The following is a 22,779-nucleotide window of genomic DNA, read 5'->3' as shown; positions in this document are numbered from 1 at the left end:
CAACTTGAAATACAAAAATTTACGAACTCTTAGAAGTTTCTATTCCACTTGGACAGAGGAAGAATACATTTTTATGATGACATTTAGATGTTCTGGTAGTCTGCCTCCACTTTCCAAAATCCAGATTTTGTTGGCAAGATTATATATTAAAATTTGCCATTAAAACAAACAAGCTAGAAAACATCATGGGAGATTTTTTTAAAAATTAATCTCAAAGTTTGGCCCCTCTAACTGTAACATCAAACCTACAAATCATAAAAGAAAAAGACTACTAAATCATACCATCAAACACCCAAATAAACCAATGGATAAACAAATGAGTAAATATTTCTATTTTTTGCTTGATAAAAACAGCCACAATAGTAAAACAAACTGGGGAGAAATATCTGTAACACACATCACAAAGGGCTGATTTCATAATATTTAAACAAAAATAAAGTCCCAAAACCAATTTAAAAGACCAATAACCCAACAAAAATGAACAATGGTCACAAACAGACACACAAAGAAATATGATTCAAACACACTGAAAGATGTACAGTTTCCCTCTTAAGAGAAATATAAAATTAAAACTACACTGAATACAGCCAGCATAGTAAAAATTGATTCAGGCAGGAATCATCAACATATGCTAAAATGAGTGGGTTAAAGACTATTGGAGAACAGGGTATTCACATAGTGTCCAAGTATCACCTCACAGATTGGAGGAAGACATACTTTTTAAAACAGAGACAAGCCTTAACTAAATGATCAACCATAATATATTACCAATATCAGGCAAACTAATATAATGTGCCCCTGATGTGATGTACTAAGAAGATTATTACATCATCTATGAGTATTTTTGCCAAAAATATTTGAGAAGAATGTAAGTGTGAGTAACCAATAAGACAAATTCAGATTAAGGGATATTCTATAAAATACCTTGCCTGGACTCTTCAAAAATGTCAATAGCTGGGACTTCCCTGGTGGCGCAGTGGTTGGGAGTCTGCCTGCCAATGCAGGGGGCACGGGTATGAGCCCTGGTCCGGGAAGATCCCAGATGCCATGGAGCAGCTGGGCCCGTGTGCCACAGCTGCTGGGCCTGCGCTCTGGAGCCCATGGGCCACAACTACTGAGACCACGTGCCACAGCTGCTGAGGCCCGCGCACCTGGAGCCTGTGCTCCACAACAAAAGAGGCCACCGCAATGAGAGGCCTGCGCATCGCAGCGAGGAGTGGCCCCCCCTCCGCAACTAGAGAAAGCCTGTACGCAGCAACAAAGACCCAACGCAGCCATAAACAAACAAACAAACAAACAAACAAAAATTTTAAAAATGTCAATGGCATGAAAAAATAAAAAAGAAAGAGGTCAAAACTCATAGATGAAGGGTCTATGGGGGCATAATGTGCATGCCACGTTTTTATATGTCTCACACACTGAGAGGCAATGGACACACTTGAACATTCATTCTCCCTATGGAGAAATAAACATTTAGCAATATCTATCAAAATTACAAATGTGCAGAGCCTCTGATTCATTAATTCTACCTCTATGAATTTATCCTATAGATATGTTTGCACATGTGCAAAATGACATGAGGTTATTCATTGCAGCAAAAGAAACATCTTGTAAGTCCACCAAACAGCTGAGTGCTGAATAAATTAACTCCCACACAAAAGAATATCATGCAGCTATAAAAACAAATGAGGAAGCTTTTTCTGTATTAACAAAAATTAATACAGAAATTAATTTGCACCATAACTTGGTGCAAATTCCAAGTTATGTCACTAAGAGAAAAAGGTAAGGTGCAGAACATGGTATATGCTACCTTTAGTGCGAAACTGGAGAGAATACACCTACATATTTGCTTGTAATTTATATACAATACCACATGAAGAATAGATAAAGTTTTGATAACACTGATGGTCTCCAGGAAGTGGAATGGGTGACTGAGAGACAGGGATACAAGATGTTTCAGTGTGTGCACTTTTGTATATCTTCTGAAATATTAACTAGGTGAACGTATTATCCATTCAAAAATAGGTAAAATTTAAATTTAAAAAAATGTAAAAATTACTCTGTCCAAAAATACCCTTAAGTTGGTACCAACTCTAAGTGTCAGATAAACAAGAAACTACTTCATACATGTACTACTTGGTTAGAAAGGTGGGAAAAAACTTTTTGGATTAAAAATCATCATCATAGATCTTGAAATTCAAAGCTTTGCTCTTGTCCACCAAGTCCAGGTAGACAGAACCTTCTTCCTAGAAAAATAACATAAAAAAATCAAGAAAATCCAAGGGCAAAATATGTTCATCACAAAGCTATATTAGTGATGTCACTGACAGTGGACTAAGCAATGTAACAAAAAATTTCACTCTAAAAAACGAATCACCAGTTCTTATATTTGTTTTTTAAGACAAAAGGTATATATATCTGAGCACTAACCCAAAGAGGATAAAAATCATAAATTTTTGTAAAACATAATTAAATTCTGGAGATAAGGTAAGGCATGTGTTCTTAGACAGTAACAGTGAAAACTCCCCAAAATAAGTTGAGAACAAGGTTTTAGAAGACTACCAGGTTATAGTTCAGTACTTCATAAATTTCCAATGAGCTCCCTCCAAAAGATGTCAGAGAACAGTTATAAAATGTGTCTTAAATAAAATGTAATAAGCCAAATACGATAAATTGATTTCTATACTGTTTTCTATATTTAAATAATGTTGTTGGATAATTACCTCTTCCATATCTTTTAGTGTGCACACATGATATGGCATAGATATTAATGTCTGTTCCTTCCTATCTGCGATATAAAGCCACCACCATTCTTGTTTTTCCTGCAAAGAAAAAAAGAGTATAAATAACCAAAAAGAGTTAGAGAAATACAATTTTGCCTTGTCTCATTTTAGTGGTATGGTTATCCCTTGGTACCTAAGGGGGACTGGTTCCAGACATGCCCCCCCACACCCACAATGTGGACACCAAAATCCATGAATGCTCACATCCTTTATATAAACTGGTGTCGTATTTGCATATGATTTGTTTCATCTCTAGATTACTTAAAATATCTAATACAGTGTAAATGCTATGCCAGTATCCAGCAAATTCAAGTTTTGCCTTTTGGAACTTTCTGGAATGTACCCCCCTAACATTTTCAATCCACAGTTGGTCAAATCCACGGATGCAAAACCCACAGATGCAGAGGGCCGACTGTATTTTCCTTGTTTTAATTGTTGCGTATCCCCAGCACAGACTCAGTGCCTGGTACAAAACAGATGTCAATAAATATTTACTGAATGAATAAATTGTTCTTAACCATTTGTAGATCCGCTCTCCACAACACTTTTGTATGTAATTTTGGTGTTTCAAATGGCCCCTTAAACGCTATTGATGAACCTCTGTATTAAAAACCCCTGATTAATTGTAAATGACAAAAGATAAGCTAAAAAAGAAAACAGTATGAACTATTACAATATCATTTAGCAAATAATCTTAGTAATGCTACCCAGTAATAAGCAAAAGCCAGAAAGTAGGAGTGGAATGGACTTGGGAAACAATATCAGAAATTAATATATTAAAATACATTACTCATAAGAGAGCATCTCAGATTCTAAGAGCCTGTTTATACCTTTTACTGCACATGATTTTTTTTTTTTCTTTTGCGGTACGCGGGCCTCTCCCGTTGCGGAGCACAGGCTCCGGACACACAGGCTCAGCGGCCATGGCTCACAGGCCCAGCCGCTCTGCGGCATGTAGGATCTTCCCGGACTGGGGCACGAACCTGTGTCCCCTGCATCAGCAGGCGGACTCTCAACCACTGCGCCACCAGGGAAGCGCCCATGGTACTTTTAAAACCAATCAATGAGTGGAATTTATTCGCTTGATTTCAGGAGCTTTGGTGTTGGCAGACTACGCTGCAATGGGCAAAATGCCCCTAACAGATGGGCTATAGCTCAGGACATGCCAGAAGATCAGTGCACACAGTAAGATGAAATCCTGGGCTGACTTCTCTCCAACTCAAAACAAAAGTCTGTGCAGAGCCACTCACTTATTATTAGGAGAGCCAAATCACTTAGGAATTTGCCTTCAGCAGCCCCCAGCAACTAGAGATTGATGTTCTAGAGCAGAAAGTAGATTTATACATGAAATCACCTGCCAAACATGAGTGGTAAGCACAAGGTTCTGTGGCAAAGCTGCAAGACAGTCTACGGAACAGCTTTGCTAAACTAAGAGGCAACCAGTCCTTGATCTCTAGCCACAGACAAAATCATCCACAAATGCAATACATCAAGCAGATCCCAAATTCATGTGAAAGACAAACAACATAGCGTATAAAAGAGATCAAAAGTTGAACAGGCTACAGTCACAAAGTAAACAAGCACAAGGAAACAAACAGCACTGCAATGATCTGTCCTGAGCTTGGGGCTTGGCTCCTACTGAACTTAGTGGGTCCCTCAGCCATGGGCTTGCCTCTTCCCATGGACCAGGGCAATTATCGGAGCAAGTCTAGTGGCTACAGGTGGCCAGTAGAGAACCCTCAGAGAAAACCCATGGGGAAAACTTAAGAATATTTTCATCCTATTTAAAACATGACAGAAGTGTGAGATTCACAACGGCCATATAGTCATAGGCAAAATATGCATTTGTCCAACTAGGAGACTGCCTGAACTGCTAATGAAAAATCATCATTAAGCACAACTCTCAGTTATCTGGGTGCAGAAAAGACAGAAGTACTTAAAAAGTTAGCAACCCTCCTTTTAAACAACACATTCACTAAAAATGATTTATGTTGAAATACAGGCTTCAAAAATGTGGCCTATCAAGAATAGACCACATTCAGCACATTTGAGCCAATACACACTACAAAGAGATAAAAAGCAACTAAGAAATATCTGAATAGAATAAGGAAAACAGTAGGCTGTGTATAACTCACCTCAGGAAAGTAAAGACTATAAACAGGATGTGTTATCTTTGATTTGGTCTCCAGTAGAGCTCGCTCCTTTCGCTGTATACTTTGTTGTAATTCTTGCCACTCCTGTAAAGTGAAAATTAAATCTTTGAAATCAAGCATGTTTTCAATCATTTTCAGGGGTGTCCGTCTTCTTCCAGATGTTATTCCTGACAATGCTAACTATTACTGAGTTCAGTCCCACAGATCTGATCATTTCCCTGCCCCAGGCTTACAATGCTTCTTTTCATAAATCAACTCTAACCCGCCTGGTATGAATTACACAGCCCATCATGACCTGACCTGGACCTGTCTCCTGTCACTGTTTTCCTTTTCCTCCCTGCACTTTTTCTTCTAGTCATTTCCAACCACCTAGCCTTCTCTGACCTCACCAGCTATTTCACTCCTCCTAAACCCTGTTTAGATTTCTGTTTTCTTTTTTCTCTACCTATTAAATTCCTACTCATTATTCTTTCAGGAGCAGCTGAAGCCTAAAGGATGGGTTCCTGAGTCCCACAGATCGTCCTCTACCCCAGAGCTGAGTGGATCGCTCCTTCCTTTGTGCCATTACTGCCCCTTGCACAACGTGCACAGTCTCTTGGGTACTATAATGCTTACTTACAAGTCTGCCTTCTCCATCAGGCTACTATCATTCAAGGGCAGAAACTGTTGCACATTTGGCTTTGCATTCCTATCATCTAACACAGTGCTTGCAGTGTGACAGATAATGAGTAATTATTTGTTAGTTGTATAATTATTTGTCAACTGAATGAATTTTCTGGTTATCTGAAGAAACTAGTTTATCAAAACCCTACTAACCTAGTCACCTCTACTAACCCTAATACAGTCAGAAAGAAATATGTCAACTCTTTCTCAAAACAAGGGTGGGGGAATAACTTCTTTGATAGGTTTTAATTTCCTGGCAATCAACTTAATTCTCAAAGTACAAAAACACTCAGGGGCCAGCAACCGCTAAAAACAGTTATCCTTATTTTTCTCCCACCATTCCCAAGGGCAAGTACATTATTTCTGTATACCTTTATCCTTTGCCCTTTTCCTTTCCTTTTTTTGGTCTCTGCTTCTGCTTCAGAGGCTATTCAGGGAATCTCTTTTAAATTCCTAAACCATAAGGGTTACTTTTAGATCAATGGTCCAGTCAAGAACACCACAAACAAAGAAAATGGCTGATCAGGTTACAGTTAATTTACAGTGAGCCTCTAAGGACCGTTATTTGTCCACCAAATATTCTTTTCTACAGCTTTCTCATAAGTCATGTGCAACTTAATGCCATGCCATGAGATTTTTTTTCTATTCCCTTTACCCTCACAATCTTAATTCCTTAGTGATAGCCCTTTCCTTAATGTCTTATATACCTCTTGAAACGGGTGGTATTCCGTAAATGTTAGCTTTTACCTTAACCAACTTCTTGACGTTACAGCCCACAGTAATGTTTCTTCACCCTAAACATTTCCTGGAACTTTTGAGATCCTCTTCCAAGTAACTGCTACCTATTTCATAATCCACCTTTCCTTACTCATATTTCCAGATAACACAGAAAATTGCTTTAAGAGAACAAACTGACTTCACCTCAGACCCAGGTCCTACCCCATCTAACAATTTAAGATTTAAGAAAATTAGGATTTCCAATCTTGTTAGAAATAATTTTTCTTTATAATTACAACTACCATCCCTCAAAAACATTCTGTAAAAGTAATATAAGATTATAAAATATACTGGTATTGCTTAAGACAAGCAAAAAAAGTAAGCAAGCAAAGGAAAAACAACAGAAACCAAAACTATCATCAGAGGTATAATTCCAATTATTTAAATTTATTAGTCTTACTGCTTCATCATCCTTGTTTTGTTTTTCATCTTGCTCTCTATCAGAGTCTCTGTCACTACCATCATCTTTTTCACTTTGAGAGTCTCTATTGGTTTCTTCTTCCTCAGAGTCACTGCCTTTGTCAGAAACTTCTTCTTCATCTTCCTTTACTGCAGCTTCCTAAAAGGAAAAAGCAACCACAAAAGCTCTGAATATCTCAATGACTATACCATTCTGAGTCCCTGAAACTAATTTACTGTCATAATAATTAAACTGGCTCAAGATTGTAATTTCACTATTCATGCAGAATTTTAGAGAATTATAAACATTTTTATGTATAAATATGTGGGAGTCAGATTGAAGACTTTTAACATTTGGCTTATTTGTCTTTTTGTCAGTTATTTTATTCAGTCTTCATAGTTTGTAAAACAAAAATATTTTATTTCTATTTGCAAAATATACTACCACAATGGCTAAGATGGCTCATCTTTCATAAACACCAATTATACAATATATTTTATTTGAGAAGGAGAAATGAGAAGTTTATAGTACTGTGTTGGGAATTTAATATCATCTTCAATAAGGAGTATAATGCAGTTAAGGAAAGTCACTGTCCCAGACAAAATACTTACTAGTCCATTTCAAGAAGCAAGAAAAAGAATAGCAAATTAAATGCAAAGAAAGTAGGAGTGAATAATACAGATCAGAAATCAATTAAAGAGAAAGCAGATATGCAAAAGGGAAACCCAAACAAAACCAAACATTGGTTCTTTAAAAAGATTAATAAAATTGATAAATTTTATTAGGCAAGACTGATCGAAGAAAAAAAGAGACAATACAGATTACCAATATTAGGAATAAATGAGACATAACTACAGATCCAAAAGACATTAAAAATAAGGATATTATGAATAACTTTGTCAATAAATTTGACAACTTAGAGGAAATGGACAAAGTCCTTGAAAAACACAATTTACTAAAACTGATATAAGAAAAAAAGTGGAATATGTTAAATGAATGGACTCTACAATTAAATCCCTTTTCAAACTCCAAGCCCATATGGCTTCTCTAGGTAATTCTTCCAAATAAGAAACAACCTAATCTTATACACCCTTCCAGGAAAAGGAAAGAGAGAATAATCCCTAACTTGTTTAATGAGGCCAGCATAAACGTGATCCAAAACCTCACAAGAATATTACAAGAAAGAAGAATGACAAACCAATATTCTCTCATAAAAATATATGCAGGAATCCTAAACAAAATAGTACTAAATCCAGATAAATATTTAAAAAATACTATGTTATGAGCAAATGAGATTTGTTCCAGGAATACAAGGATAGTTTAAAATTTTTTAATTCATCAGTATAATTTAGTCACATTAACAGAAAGGAGAAAAATCATACAATCATCTGATGATAAAAAAGCAAACTGGGAATAGAGGGAACACCTCCTTAACCTGATAAAGAATATCTACAAAAACCCTATACCTAACGTCATACTTAGTGGTGAAATAATGTTTGCTTTCTCCATGAGATCAACAATAAGAAAAGGGTGACTGCCATCTTCACTTCTACTTCTAATCAACATTACACTGAAAGTTCTAGCCAGTACAGTAAGGCAGAAAGGAAGAAGCCACATAAAGATTAAAGTAAAGCTGTCTTTATTCCCAGATGGCATGATTGTGTATGTAGAAAATCTTTTTCTTTAAATATCTACAAATAGTTAGAATTACTGTCAATTCATCAAGAATCCTTGATATAAGGTAAATATTTAGAAGGCAACTACACTTCTATACACCAGCAATAAACACTGAAGAATGAAATTTTTTAATGTTATTTGCAATAGCACTAGAAAGGATCAAACACACAGGATTAAATCTAATGAAAGATGTGTCATATCCTCTGCCAATGGAAATCACAGAACACTGCTGAGAAAAATTAAGGAAGAGCCAGTTAATAAAGATAAAGCATAATTATGAATAAAAAGAGTCAATACTGTTAACCTGTGAATTCTTCCCATACTGAACCACAGAGTAAACACAATACCAATCTAAATTCCAGCAGCTTTTTTTGGGTGGAAATTCTCAAGCTTATTCTAAAATTTTAGCTGGAAATGCAAAGGACCTAAAATAGTCAAGACAATTTTGAAGAAGTAAAATAAGAGTTCGAGGACTTACATGACCATATTTTAATACTTAAAATAAAGCCACAATAATTAAGACAGTGTGGTACTGGCACAAGAAGAGACAAATAATCAATGGAATGGACTAGAAAGTCCATAAACAGATTTGCGCATATACACTTAACGGCAATTTTTTTTTTACAACAAATCACTATTGCAATTCAGAGAGGAAAGAATGATCTTTCCAATAAATGGTGCTAAAATAAGTGGTCCATAATCCCAATTTCACATTATTCACAAAAATCTAAGATATAACACAGAGCTAAATTTAACAAGTAAAATAATAATACTCCTAGGAGAAAACAAAAATATCTTCCATTCCTTGTGTCCTTGGGATAGGCAAAGATGTCTCTAACAGGACACAAAAGCACTAACCATAAAGACTGATGAAACAGACTTTATTAAAATTAAGAACCATCAAAAGCTCCATTAACAGAGCTAAAAGGGACTCATATCCAGAATACATAAAGGAATCCTACAAATCCATAAGAAGAAAAACAACCCCAAAATAAAAGAGGATATCCAAATGGCCAGTATGTACATGAAAAGGTGCTCAATATCATTAGTCATCAGGTAAATAAAACCACATACAGGAAAAACACATACACACACACACACACACACACACAGAGAGAGAGAGATACCACCATGATCCATCACAGTGGCTAAAATAAAAAAGAATGGTAAAACCAAGTATTGGTGAGGGTGGAACGGGACTCGTATTTTGTTGGTAGGACCAAAAAATGGTACAACTTTAGAAAATGGGCTCTTTCAACAAGTTAAACATACACCTATTTTATGACCCAGTAATTCCACTGCTAGATACATACCCAAGAAAAATGAATGTCCACAAAATGACATGTACAAAAGCAGAACATCTTTATTCAGAATAGGCAAAAACTAGAAAAACCCATAATGTCCACCAATCACAGAACAGATAAATTGTGGTATATTCATATAATGGAATCTCTCTCTCTCTCTCTCACACACACACAGCTGCTGCTACACACTGTACAGATGAATGTCAAAGACACTACGCTGAACGAAAGCAGCCAAACAATTCCACTTACAGGAATTTTAAGAACAGGCAAAACTAATCTATGGTCCTAACAGTCAGAATAGTGGGGAAGGCCGTGGGGGTGGATGGAGGGGTCACTGACTGAGAAGGGTACAAGAGAGCCTTTTAGGGTGCTGGTAAGGTTTTATATCTTGATCTGGGTATCATGGGTACACACAATTGTAAAACTTCAGGAGATGTACATGTAAGATTTGAACATTTTAGTGTATGTTAGACCTCAATAAAGATGATAATAGCAATAATCTTTACATAAGATAATAAACTTACACTCCCAACGACTCCATTAGCCTGCTTTTGTTTCTGTTGCTTTGGTTGTGATAAGGGCACAGGTGTAGGTTTTTTTTTTAAAGGTTTCTTTTTTTTTGACTTAGCAGTTTTCTTGGGTCCTTTACTCTTCTGTTGCCATCCTCCTTTTGTTCTGTTCTTGTTAGTATCACCCTGCTGTAAATCACAACACACATGCACACTCAGAAGTTGTAGCACTAGTTTCATTTGGAAGTCATAGTAAGTTTTAGATGGAAATGGCTAAACTAATAAATGTTGTAGTAAAGTGAATTACTCTCCCACAGCAATATAAATCAGAGAACTAAACAAAACAGTTCTTTCACCATGAAAGATAGATAGGAAAACTGAAGTTTTTACCCCATCTTCTGCTGGCTGTTCCTCTGCAGCACAGATGGACTGCTCCTTTTCAAATACTTCCTACAGGTAGCGAGAAGAAAAATATAAAGCCTGTCAACCTATATTTATCTTTCCAATAAAGCAATCTTTCAACATATATTATCAGTAAGTTTTTTAACTGCTGACAATTGCAGGGGGTGGGGACAAAACCATGGATAGACAGGAGACTTGAAGCGATTACTAAATGATGTATGTGTGCAAATTTAGCAATCACTAAATGACTTTTTTTTTTTTTTTTTTTTGCGGTACGCGGGCCTCTCAGTGTTGTGGCCTCTCCTGTTGCGGAGCACAGGCTCCGGATACGCAGGCTCAGCGGCCATGGCTCACGGGCCCAGCCGCTCCGTGGCATGTGGGATCTTCCCAGACTGGGGCACAAACCCGTGAACCCGTGTCCCCTGCATCGGCAGGCGGACTCTCAACCACTGCGCCACCAGGGAAGCCCTAAATGACGCTTTAAAAGTTACCTTCTGAAACATCTCACATCTGTCTTGAATATATTTTGAGAAGTACATTCTACTTAAATTTATAAATGCAATGCCTTAAAATATGTAAACTCATAAGTCAGTCATATTTCATAATTTAAATTTTTACTTTTATTCTAATAGTAATCAGACATGACTATTCTAAAGTTATGAGAATTTGAATATATTACATTATTCTCTAACATTGAAACTTCATGAGACCAATATTAGTTTATTTATGATTGTAAGTGATATTGCTGATATAACTGATATAACTTAGATATAACTAAGAAGTGGAACACCAAATCTACATATCCTAAAGACATACCCACCCACCAAATAATCCATTTAGAATCAGTGCAGAAGCTATAAATTTAGGATTTGAAATCCAGTAAGAATTTAGCAAGAATCTATACTAGAAGATGACAAGTGATGTGGGTTGTGTTTCATAAACTCCCTAGAATTATTAAAACTAACAAGTGAAAACAATAACTGTTGGGCTCAAACTGTTGGCCTAATGCATCGGTCAGCAAACTATGGCTCACTGTCTGCTTTTTAAACAAAGTTTTATTAGAACACAACTATGCCCATTTGTGAGTTCAGCAGTTGCTACAGAGACTGTATGGCCTGTAAAAACTGGACATATCAATATTTTTTAAATTAATTAATTAATTTCTTTTTGGCTGCATTGGGTCTTCGTTGCTGAGCGCAGGCTTTCTCTAGATGCGGTGGGTGGGGGCTACTCTTTGTTTTGGTGTGTGGGCTTCTCATTGCTATGGCTTCTTTTGTTGTGGACCATGGGCTCTAGGCGCACGGGCTTCAGTAGTTGTGGCTCGTGGGCTCTAGAGTGCAGGCTCAGTAGTTGTGGCTCACGGGTTTATTTGCTTCGCGGCATGTGGGATCTTCCTGAACCAGGGCTCGAACCCATTTCCCCTGCATTACCAGGTGGATTCTTAACCACTGCGCCACCAGGGATGTGCTGAACATATTATTTAATAACTGGACCTTTATAGAAAAAGTCTGCCAGCCTCTAGCCTAATTCTATCATCTCTACTTCATTTCTTCACTTATTAGTTGGGTTCTAATGCTTAATTATTCTGAGATACAACTGATGCAAGAACTGAAAGATAAATACTTGATTCTTTCCCTTACTCCAGGGCACTTTTTCTTTTTCTTTTACTAATTACCTGAGAAGTGTCAACAGCCCAAGGCCAATTTTGTGCTCATTTCTCAGGCTGGGAATTTCAAAGCCTGTGGGCAGTGTAAATCTAGATTCTAAACCCAATCCGGGCCACTGGCTTAGAGCTTCCTCTTCTCCCAGGAGGCACCTCTCATCCAGAGTCCATGATACAAATGCTTCCTTACCACTTGCTACCATAAAATCAGTATCTTTGATTTGATATGTCCTACTACAAAATATGCTTTTCCTACCAGAGGTTTTAGACATGGGTTTTAAACATAGCATAGGTTTCCTACAGATGTCAATAGATCTCAGGGTAGAATAGGCTAAAATCTACCACTGGCTGAATAAAACTGAGCTTAAATACTACAGTCTATTAAAAATGAGTTACGACTACAGTTGAAACACGGGAGTTATACTTGGCTTGGGAGGTAATATAAATATGTAACAGAAACTGAGAAAAACAAGATGCAGGAAACATATACATTATGACTGGATTTAATGAAAAAGAATGAGAAAAGCACAAGTATACATATACATGCATGTACATATAGGCACTGAAAAGGTCCAGATAGTAAACATGAGCATGGAGAAAGATACAAAAAGATTTACACAAGACTGAATTCTGGTCATCTGGGTATGACAAGGAGGTTTCCTGAGGGAGCAGGGGTGAGATAAGGGATCCATGATAAAAATATCATTTAACTCTGTGGGTATTCATGCTTTAGGCTAGCTAAAGGGATGACCATCAAAACTGATGATCTCAGGGCTTCCCTGGTGGCGCAGTGGTTGAGAGTCTGCCTGCCGATGCAGGGGACACGGGCTCGTGCCCCAGTCCGGGAGGATCCCACATACCGTGGAGCGGCTGGGCCCGTGAGCCATGGGCTGCTGGGCCTGCGCATCCGGAGCCTGTGCTCCACAACAGGAGAGGCCACAACAGTGAGAGGCCCACGTACCGCAAAATAAACCCCAAAAAACAAAAAAAAACCTGATGATCTCAGAGAGGTAGAATTTTAGGTGATTTTAATTTCTTCCTATACTTTTCTGCATTGCCTAAATTTTCTCCCCCACAGAGCATGAATTTTTCACATAATTAGGGGGAAAAAAGCTAATTTTACTGTACTTTTAAAAATAAAAATAAAAGGGGGTAAATTCTCAAGAATTGACTAAAAAGAAGCAGGTAGAGGGCAGACAGCGGAAGCAAGAAGAACTACAATTCTGCAGCTTGTGGAAGGAAAACCACATTCACAGTAAGACAGACAAAATGAAAAGGCAGAGGACTTTGTACCACATGAAGGAACAAGATTAAACCCCAGAAAAACAACTAAATAAAGTGGAGACAGGCAACCTTACAGAAAAAGAATTCAGAATAATGATAGTGAAGACGATCCAGGACCTCGGACAAAGAATGGAGGCAAAGATTGAGCAGATGCAAGAAATGTTTAACAAAGATCTAGAAGAGTTAAAGAATAAACACCTCGAAGAATTAAAGAACAAACAAACAGAGATGAACAATACAATAACTGAAATGAAAAATACACTAGAAGGAATTAATAGCAGAATAACTGAGGCAGAAGAACGGATAAGTGACCTGGAAGACAGAATGGTGGAATTCACTGCCACGGAACAGAATAAAGAAAAAAGAGTGAAAAGGAATGAAGACAGCCTAAGAGACCTCTGGGACAACATTAAATGTGACAACATTCACATTACAGGGGTCCCAGAAGGAGAAGAGAGAGAGAAAGGACTCGAGAAAATATCCGAAGAGATTATAGTTGAAAACTTCCCTAACATGGGAAAGGAAATAGCCACCCAAGTCCAGGAAGCACAGAGAGTCTCAGGCAGGATGAACCCAAGGAGAAACACGCTGAGACACAAAGTAATCAAATTGACAAAAATGAAAGACAAAGAAAAATTACTGAAAGCAACAAGGGAAAAATGATAAATAACATACAAGGGAACTCCCATAAGGTTAACAGCTGATTTCTCAGCAGAAACTCTACAAGCCAGAAGGGAGTGCCATGATATATTTAAAGTGATAAATGGGAAGAACTTACAACCAAGATGACTCTACCCAGCAAGGACCTCATTCAGATTCGACAGAGAAATCAAAAGCTTTACAGACAAGCAAAAGCTAAGAGAATTCAGCACCACCAAACCAGCTCTACAACAAATGTTAAAGGAACTTCTCTAAGTGGGAAACACAAGAGAAGAAAAGGACCCACAAAAACAAACCTAAAACAATTAAGAAAATGGTCAGAGGAACATACACATCGATAATTACCTTAAACGTGAATGGATTAAATGCTCCAACCAAAAGACATAGGCTCGCTGAATGGATACAAAAACAGGACTCATATATGTGCTGTCTACAAGAGACCCACTTCAGACCTAGGGACACATACAGACTGAAACTGAGGGGATGGAAAAAGATATGAAAATGGAAATCAAAAGAAAGCTGGAGTAGCAATACTCATATCAGATAAAATAAACTTTAAAGTAAAGAATGTTACGAGAGATAAGGAAGGACACTACATAGTGATCAAGGGATCAATCCAAGAAGACAGAACAATTATAATTATATATGCACCCAACATAGGAGCACCTCAATACATAAGGCAACTGCTAACAGCTATAAAAGAGGAAATCGACAGTAACACAGTAACAGTGGGGGACTTTAACACCTCACTTATACCAATGGACAGATCATCCAAACAGAAAATTAATAAGGAAACACAAGCTTTAAATGACACAATAGACCAGATAGGTTTAATTGATATTTATAGGACATTCCATCCAAAAACAGCAGATTACACTTTCTTCTCATGTGCGCATGGAACATTCTCCAGGATAGATCACATCTTGGGTCACAAATCAAGCCTCAGTAAATTTAAGAAAATTGAAATCATATCAAGCATCTTTTCTGACCACAATGCTTTGAGATTAGAAATCCATAACAGGGAAAAAAACATAAAAAACACAAACACGTGGAGGTTAAACAATACGTTACTAAATAACCAAGAGATCACTGAAGAAATCAAAGAGAAAATCAAAAAATACCTAGAGACAAATGACAGTGAAAACACGATGATCCAAAACCTATGGGACGCAGCAAAAGCAGTTCTAAGAGGGAAGTTTCTAGCAATACAAGCCTACCTCAAGAAACAAGAAAAATCTCAAATAAACAATCTCTTACACCTAAAGGAACTAGAGAAAGAAGAACAAACAAAACCCAAAGTTAGTAGAAGGAAAGAAATCATAAAGATCAGAGCAGAAATAACTGAAATAGAAACAAAGAAAACAATAGCAAAGATCAATAAAACTAAAAGCTGGTTCTTTGAAAACATAAACAAAACCAATAAACCTTTAGCCAGACTTATCAAGAAAAAGAGGGAGAGGACTCAAATCAGTAAAATTACAAATGAAAAAGGAGAAGTTACAACGGACACCACAGAAATACAAAGCATCCTAAGACTACTACAAGCAACTCTATGCCAATAAAATGGACAACCTGGAAGAAATGGACAAATTCTTAGAAAGGTATAATCTCCCAAGACTGAACCAGGAATAAACAGAAAATATGAACAGACCAATCACAAGTAATGAAATTGAAAATGTGATTAAAAGTCTTCCAACAAACAAAAGTCCAGGACCAGATGGCTTCACAGGTGAATTCTATCAAACATTTAAAGAGCTAAACACCCATCCTTCTCAAACTCTTCCAAAAAATTGCAGAGGAAGGAACACTCCCAAACTCATTCTATTGGGCCACCATCACTCTGATACCGACACCAGACAAAGATATTACAAAAAAAGAAAATTACAGACCAGTATGAGTGATGAATATAGATGCAAAAATCCTCAACAAAATACTGGCAAACAGAATCCAACAACACATTAAAAGGATCATACACCATGATCAAGTGGGATTTATCCCAGGGATGCAAGGATTCTTCAATATATGCAAATCAATCAATGTGATACATCATATTAACAAACTGAAGAATAAAAACCATATGATCATCTCAATAGATGCAGAAAAAGCTTTTGACAAAATTCAACACCCATTTATGATAAAAACTCTCCAGAAAGTGGTCAGAGAGGGAACCTACCTCAACATAATAAAGACCATATACGACAAACCCACAGCAAACATCATTCTCAATGGTGAAAAACTGAAAGCATTTCCTCTAAGATCAGGAACGAGACAAGGATGTCCACTCTCGCCACTATTATTCAACATAGTTTTGGAAGTCCTAGCCACGGCAATCAGAGAAGAAAAAGAAATACAAATTGGAAAAGAAGAAGTAAAACTGTCATTATTTGCAGATGACATGATACTATACATAGAGAACCCTAAAGATGCCACCAGAAAACTGCTAGAGCTAATCAATGAATTTGGTAAAGTTGCAGGATACAAAATTAATGCACAGAAATCTCTTGCATTCCTATACACTAACAACAAAAGATCAGAAAGAGAAATTAAGGAAACAATCCCATTCACCACTGTAACAAAAAGAATAAAATACCTAGGAATAAACCTACCTAGGGAGACAAAAGACCTGTACCTGTACTCAGAAAACTATAAGACACTGATGAAAGAAATCAAAGATGACAAAATCAGATGGAGAGAGATACCATGTACTTGGATTGGAAGAATCAATATTGTGAAAATGACTATACTACCCAAAGCAATCTATAGATTCAATGTAATCCCTATTAAATTACCAGTGGCATTTTTTACAGAACTAGAACAAAAAATCTTAAAATTTGTATGCAGACACAAAAGAGCCCAAATAGCCAGAGCAGTCTTGAGGGAAAAAAACGGAGCTGGAGGAATCAGACTCCCTGACTTCAGACTGTACTACAAAGCTACAGTAATCAAGACAATATGGTACTGGCACAAAAACAGAAATATATATCAATCGAACAGGATAGAAAGCCCAGAGATAAACCCACGCACCTATAGTCAACTAATCTATGACAAAGGAGGCAAGGATATACAATGGAGAAAAGACAGTCTCTTCAATAAGTGGTGCTGGGAAAACTGGACAGCTACATGTAAAAGAATGAAATTAGAACACTCCCTAACACCATACACAAAAATAAACTCAAAATCGATTTGAGACCTAAATATAAGACCGGACACTATAAAACTCTTAAAGGAAAACATAGGAAGAACACTCTTTGACATAAATCACAGCAAGATCTTTTTTGACCCACCTCCTAGAGTAATGGAAATAAAAACAAAAATAAACAAATGGGACCTAATGAAACTTAAAAGCTTTTGCAAAGCAAAGCTACAAACAAGACGAAAAGATAACCCTCAGAATGGGAGAAAATATTTGAAATGAATCAATGGACAAAGGATTAATCTCCAAAATATATAAACAGCTCATGCAGCTCAATATTAAAAAACAAACAACCCAATCAAAAATGGGCAGAAGACCTAAATAGACATTTCTCCAAAGAAGACATACAGATGGCCAAGAAGCACATTAAAAGATGCTCAACATCATTAGAGAAATGCAAATCAAAACTACAGTGAGGTATCACCTCACACCAGTAAGAATGGGCATTATCAGAAAATCTACAAACAACAAATGCTGGAGAGGGTGTGGAGAAAAGGGTACCCTCTTGCACTCTTGGTGGGAGTGTAAATTGATACAGCCACTATGGAGAACAGTATGAAGGTTCCTTAAAAAACTAAAAATAGAATCACCATATGACCCAGCAATCCCACTACTGGACATATACCCAGAGAAAACCATAATTGAAAAAGACACATCCACCCCAATGTTCATTGCAGCACTATTTACATAGCTACATGGAAGCAACCTAAATGCGCATCAACAGACAAATGGATAAAGAAGATGTGGGACATATATACAATGGAATATTACTCAGCCATAAAAAGGAACGAAATTGGGTCATTTGTTGAGACGTGGATGGATCTAGAGAATGTCATACAGGGTGAAGTAAGTCAGAAAGAGAAAAACAAATATCGTATATTAACGCATATATGTGGAACCTAGAAAAATAGTACAGTTGAACTGGTTTGCAGGGCAGAAATAGAGACACAGATGTAGAGAACAAACGTATGGACACCAAGGCGGGGAAAGTGGCGGGGGACGTGCTGGTGGTGGTGGGATGAATTGGGAGATCGGGATTCACATATATACACTAATATGCATAAAACAGATAACTAATAAGCACCTGCTGTAAAAAAAATAAAATTCAAAAATTCAAAAAAAAGTAGGTAATGAAATTCTCAACAATAATCAATAATTAATCTCTGTATAACACTTTACAGTTTAAGAATGATACCCACACTACCTTGTAATTATAATGTTTTATAGGGAATTAACAAATCATCACAGGAAGAATTAATGTATTTTTCAACTTTGTGTGTGTGTGTGAAAAACTAATGTGAAAACTATAAAAATTAATTTAAAATTACAAAACAACTAACAGAACCTGCAAAATTAACATTTGCAAATCTACAACAGTTTTGACTTTGAGAATGTATAACTTAGAGTGAGAGAATATAAAAGCCTTAACACATAACTTTTTTTTTTTTACAACTTTATTGGAGTATAATTGCTTCACAATGGTGTGTTAGTTTTTGCTTTATAACAAAGTGAATCAGTTATACATATACATATGTTCCCATATCCCTTCCCTCTTGCGTCTCCCTCCCTCCCACCCTCCCTATCCCACCCCTCCAGGCGGTCACAAAGCACTGAGCTGATCTCCCTGTGCTATGTGGCTGCTTCCCACTAGCTATCTACCTTATGTTTGGTAGTGTATATATGTCCATGCCTCTCTCTTGCTTGGTCACAGCTTACCCTTCCCCCTCCCCATATTAACACATAACTCTTAAAGCATAAAAATACAGACTACTTACTGCCATTGTTTGCCTTGTCAATTTAACCAACACTGTAACTAAGGATCCTACTGTGATGTTGTTGCTATCTTCATCATCCAATACTATAAGATAAAATAAAAATAAATAAATAAACATCAAGCTCTATGTAAAGGCAAACAGCAAAACCTAACTTATTCAAATCAACCTGGTATTTCAGTATTTCAAACACACAGAGTTTTAAACCTACTAAATAAAAAATAATTTATTGACTATCTACTCTGTAAAAAGCTCTCTAGTAGATGCCTTCAACAATGTACTCATTTAATCCTTAAATCAGCTCTATGAAGCATTATTATTATTTCTTTAAAGAAGATACTGAGGTTCAGAAATAAAGTAAAATGCCCAAGGTCACAAAATGGCTATATCGACACTGCTAAGTTTCAAACCCAAGTCTTTTAAAACAGAGTATGTTAGGACTACAACAGCTTTCTCTCACAGTGATATAAAAATAGGATTCTGTCACTCTTAAATTGTACAAACTTTATACTCACAAGATCTTACCTATATGAACAAATGTGTGCCTGTAAGAATAAAATAATTAAAACTAGTATTCTGAGCAACAGTAAAGATATTTTAAGGCAAGAACTTGAAAATATTGTTTATATTGAAAAACACTTTAAAAACATTTTTTGCAATGTTTTTTGCAATTGTTTAATTTTTTAAAACCACATTTGCCACATACATCCCCAAAAGTCTAATAATAAAATAAACTTAACTACAAGCCCTTTAAAAACAGAAACAATTCCTAACACATCCTTGTATTCTTGGTCCCCCAAGAATGTTTTCACAATGGTAACTTAGTAAATGTCAAAGCTCAGAACAATGTCACAATGAAGGAATGGAGCAGAATAATCTCTAATTCTGTCACCATTCTAAGATACTATATTCAGCTCTAAAATGGGAACTCACAGGACAATTATGTAGGTAGAAAAATAATCTCTATTTTTTTTTACTCCAAGCAGACAAAGACAGAAGTAAGTCAAGAAAAACACATAAGTGTGGCACAGAGCATGGTGATTTTCAAGATTTAATTAATATAAACAAGTTAGGTTTTTTAAAAGTTAATTTTAGAACTAAGCAGGTATCTTATACTAACAACAGATATATTTCAAATATCCTTCATTACATCTAGAAATCTCTTTCATTCTTTGAAAAGTTAAGATCTTCTTGAAAGCTGAACTACAGAACAGAAGCATCCTCAAACCTAAGCCCATTAGGAGGATAATAAAAGTAGGGTTCTCAAAACTAATAAGTATACAACATCTTCCATCACAGCAAATCTGACAGGTAAACTACAGTTCTGCAACGTCTAATTAAAAGTTATTAAATAAAGTGTTTTGAGGACCTTGAGCCAAATAAACAAAAGCCAATCTATCAAAAGGGAAGCAATGGGAAACCTCCCACTTACCCTGTGATTTTATGTCCATGGTCACAAATGGGAAACTCCCAAGGACAGCCATAACCTCTTCATACTTTTCATCTTCAAGGAAGTGCAATAGATTGTGACGATCTGATTCTTTTAAACTCACCAAATCCTGGATAGTCTTAATTTTGTACTAAATTTAAAAAGAGAGAGAAAGAAAATAAATCCCGAAGTCATATAACTTTACATAAAAGGAAAATTATTAGCATGTTTACCAAAACAAAATCCAAAGACTTTTAGAAAAATGTTAAGATTATATACATTTCAAAGCAGAAAATACAACTTCACTGCATTTCACGGCCTTTTTCTCCAAGGAAATTTAAATTTAAGAATTTTTTTTATTACAAAGTTAATACACAGCTACTTTTTTTAATTAGAAAAAAATAAAGTTAGAGGAAAAAAATAATAACATTCATATAAACTCTTGACCCAAGCAAGAATGACTGTCATATGATTTGTTCAGTTTGCAGACCTTTATTTTTAATTTTAATGATAAAAACCTTGAAGAGTATGAATTTATGTCCATGTAACAGCTGCATGCACCCTTAAGTTTTACTATGCAATACTCTCATTTTTGTTATTTTCTAAATACAGCTATCTGTTATTGCAGTAAAGCCCAGCCTGGCTAAATGGATACTCAGGAGAGGGTTTTTTAATTTCTGAGTATTTGGTGCCAGTTATTAATTTTTACTTTCACCGATAGGGATTAGCTCATGAGGCATGTGAAATGCCTGCTTTTGAATTCTCAAGTTTACAATTATGACTTAAAATGTGATCAAATTTATAAGAGTAACACACTTACTCGAAAGGAGAGAACTCTGATGCAAATTTCTAATATATATTTATTAGTTCTACCTTAACACTATCAAATCCAATGTCTATCTTCTGCCTACTTTGTCTAATATCAATATATACAAAGTAATGTTTAAAATCTCCTACCAAAATTACAATTTCATTCCACTTTTTCTTATATTTCCTCAAGTTTTCATTTATATTACATTTCTGAAATATCTTAAGATTTATTATCATAATCTATATACAGATTGTATTTTCTAAATAAGAATTATCTGTATTTGATCTACTTATTTTTTGAATGCTTCATTTTTTTTGCTCAGACTCAACCAATAAACTATTACCCGAACTTTAAGCCACGAATGAAATAAATGGAACGTATACAGTGCATTTTTACTTAGTACGTTTATTTTTGGCAACATAAAGAACAAAGAAAGTGTTGACTGCTAAAATGCACTGACCCCCAAAGTAAACCACTACAGTAGTAAAATATTATAACAGCTACCTAATCAAGAAAGTATTAACAGAATCACTTGAGGGATAGTTTTAGAGTTTAAAACATTGTAAATCTAAGTTCATAGTAACCATTTCTAGAAAAATTTTCATTCATGTTACCTTTAAGTGACAGGACAAACTGCTTAAAACTAATTTTAAAGTAGCAAATTACCTTTTTATGATTAGAAACCCTTCTAAGATTGTCTTCTTCAATGTGAGGGAGCTGCAGAAGGGGAGACTTAAACTGCTGAAGGCCTTGCACAGCCATCTGGGAAAGCTTCATGCAGTTTTCCAGGGATGCCAAAGTTGGAGCACGAAACTCCCTTTCTTAGAAAGAACAGAAGAAAAGCAAACACAGGTCTGGACTTTTTATATGTTCAGGAGTACACAATTCATCACAAAAACAAATTCATGTGAACATCCTTAACATCTCAAATTTTATGATCACAGTGTCGAATTTCCTTTAAAAGTTACTGGGTAAGACACAGAAAATACACAAACTTGGTCAAATGCACATACTGATGTCATGCCAAAAACTGACATCATCCATAACAACAAAACACAACCAGTATCTCTTTTTTAAGGGTCTCTCTTTCCATTACTGACCATAAATAAACTCTCTCGTTCTTTTTTCCATTATGTAAAAAACACTACATGTCAGATGAATCATCATCACATCACTTAAAGAATTACTTCAAACTCATTGTTAACCTAATTCTAAAACTACTAAGAGGAAGGAAAAGGGTATTTTAAATCTTTGCAAACAATAAATAACAATAAATAACAATAAAACAATGAAAAATTA

At 36.0% G+C, this 22,779-nt stretch overlaps 1 protein-coding gene across 1 annotated transcript in view; it reads right to left on the bottom strand.

Annotated features, from left to right (window-relative positions):
* SEC63 (SEC63 homolog, protein translocation regulator) overlaps nt 1-22,779 on the bottom strand; it is a 65,415-nt gene that overhangs the window by 2,859 nt on the left and 39,777 nt on the right. The window contains exons 12-19 of the mRNA XM_060115075.1: nt 22,147-22,301; nt 20,673-20,820; nt 19,244-19,326; nt 10,657-10,716; nt 10,282-10,455; nt 6,777-6,935; nt 4,919-5,020; nt 2,724-2,822 (exon numbers count right to left, since the gene is read on the bottom strand). Of these exons, the coding sequence (XP_059971058.1) occupies nt 2,724-2,822; nt 4,919-5,020; nt 6,777-6,935; nt 10,282-10,455; nt 10,657-10,716; nt 19,244-19,326; nt 20,673-20,820; nt 22,147-22,301 (980 nt within the window). The remainder of the gene's footprint in view (nt 1-2,723; nt 2,823-4,918; nt 5,021-6,776; nt 6,936-10,281; nt 10,456-10,656; nt 10,717-19,243; nt 19,327-20,672; nt 20,821-22,146; nt 22,302-22,779) is intronic.

Source organism: Mesoplodon densirostris, chromosome 12 (assembly GCF_025265405.1).
Source record: "Mesoplodon densirostris isolate mMesDen1 chromosome 12, mMesDen1 primary haplotype, whole genome shotgun sequence".
Taxonomy (NCBI): Eukaryota; Metazoa; Chordata; class Mammalia; order Artiodactyla; family Ziphiidae; genus Mesoplodon; species Mesoplodon densirostris.
The sequence above is the reverse complement of the archived record's forward strand: the minus strand, read 5'-3'. Positions and strand labels throughout refer to the sequence as shown.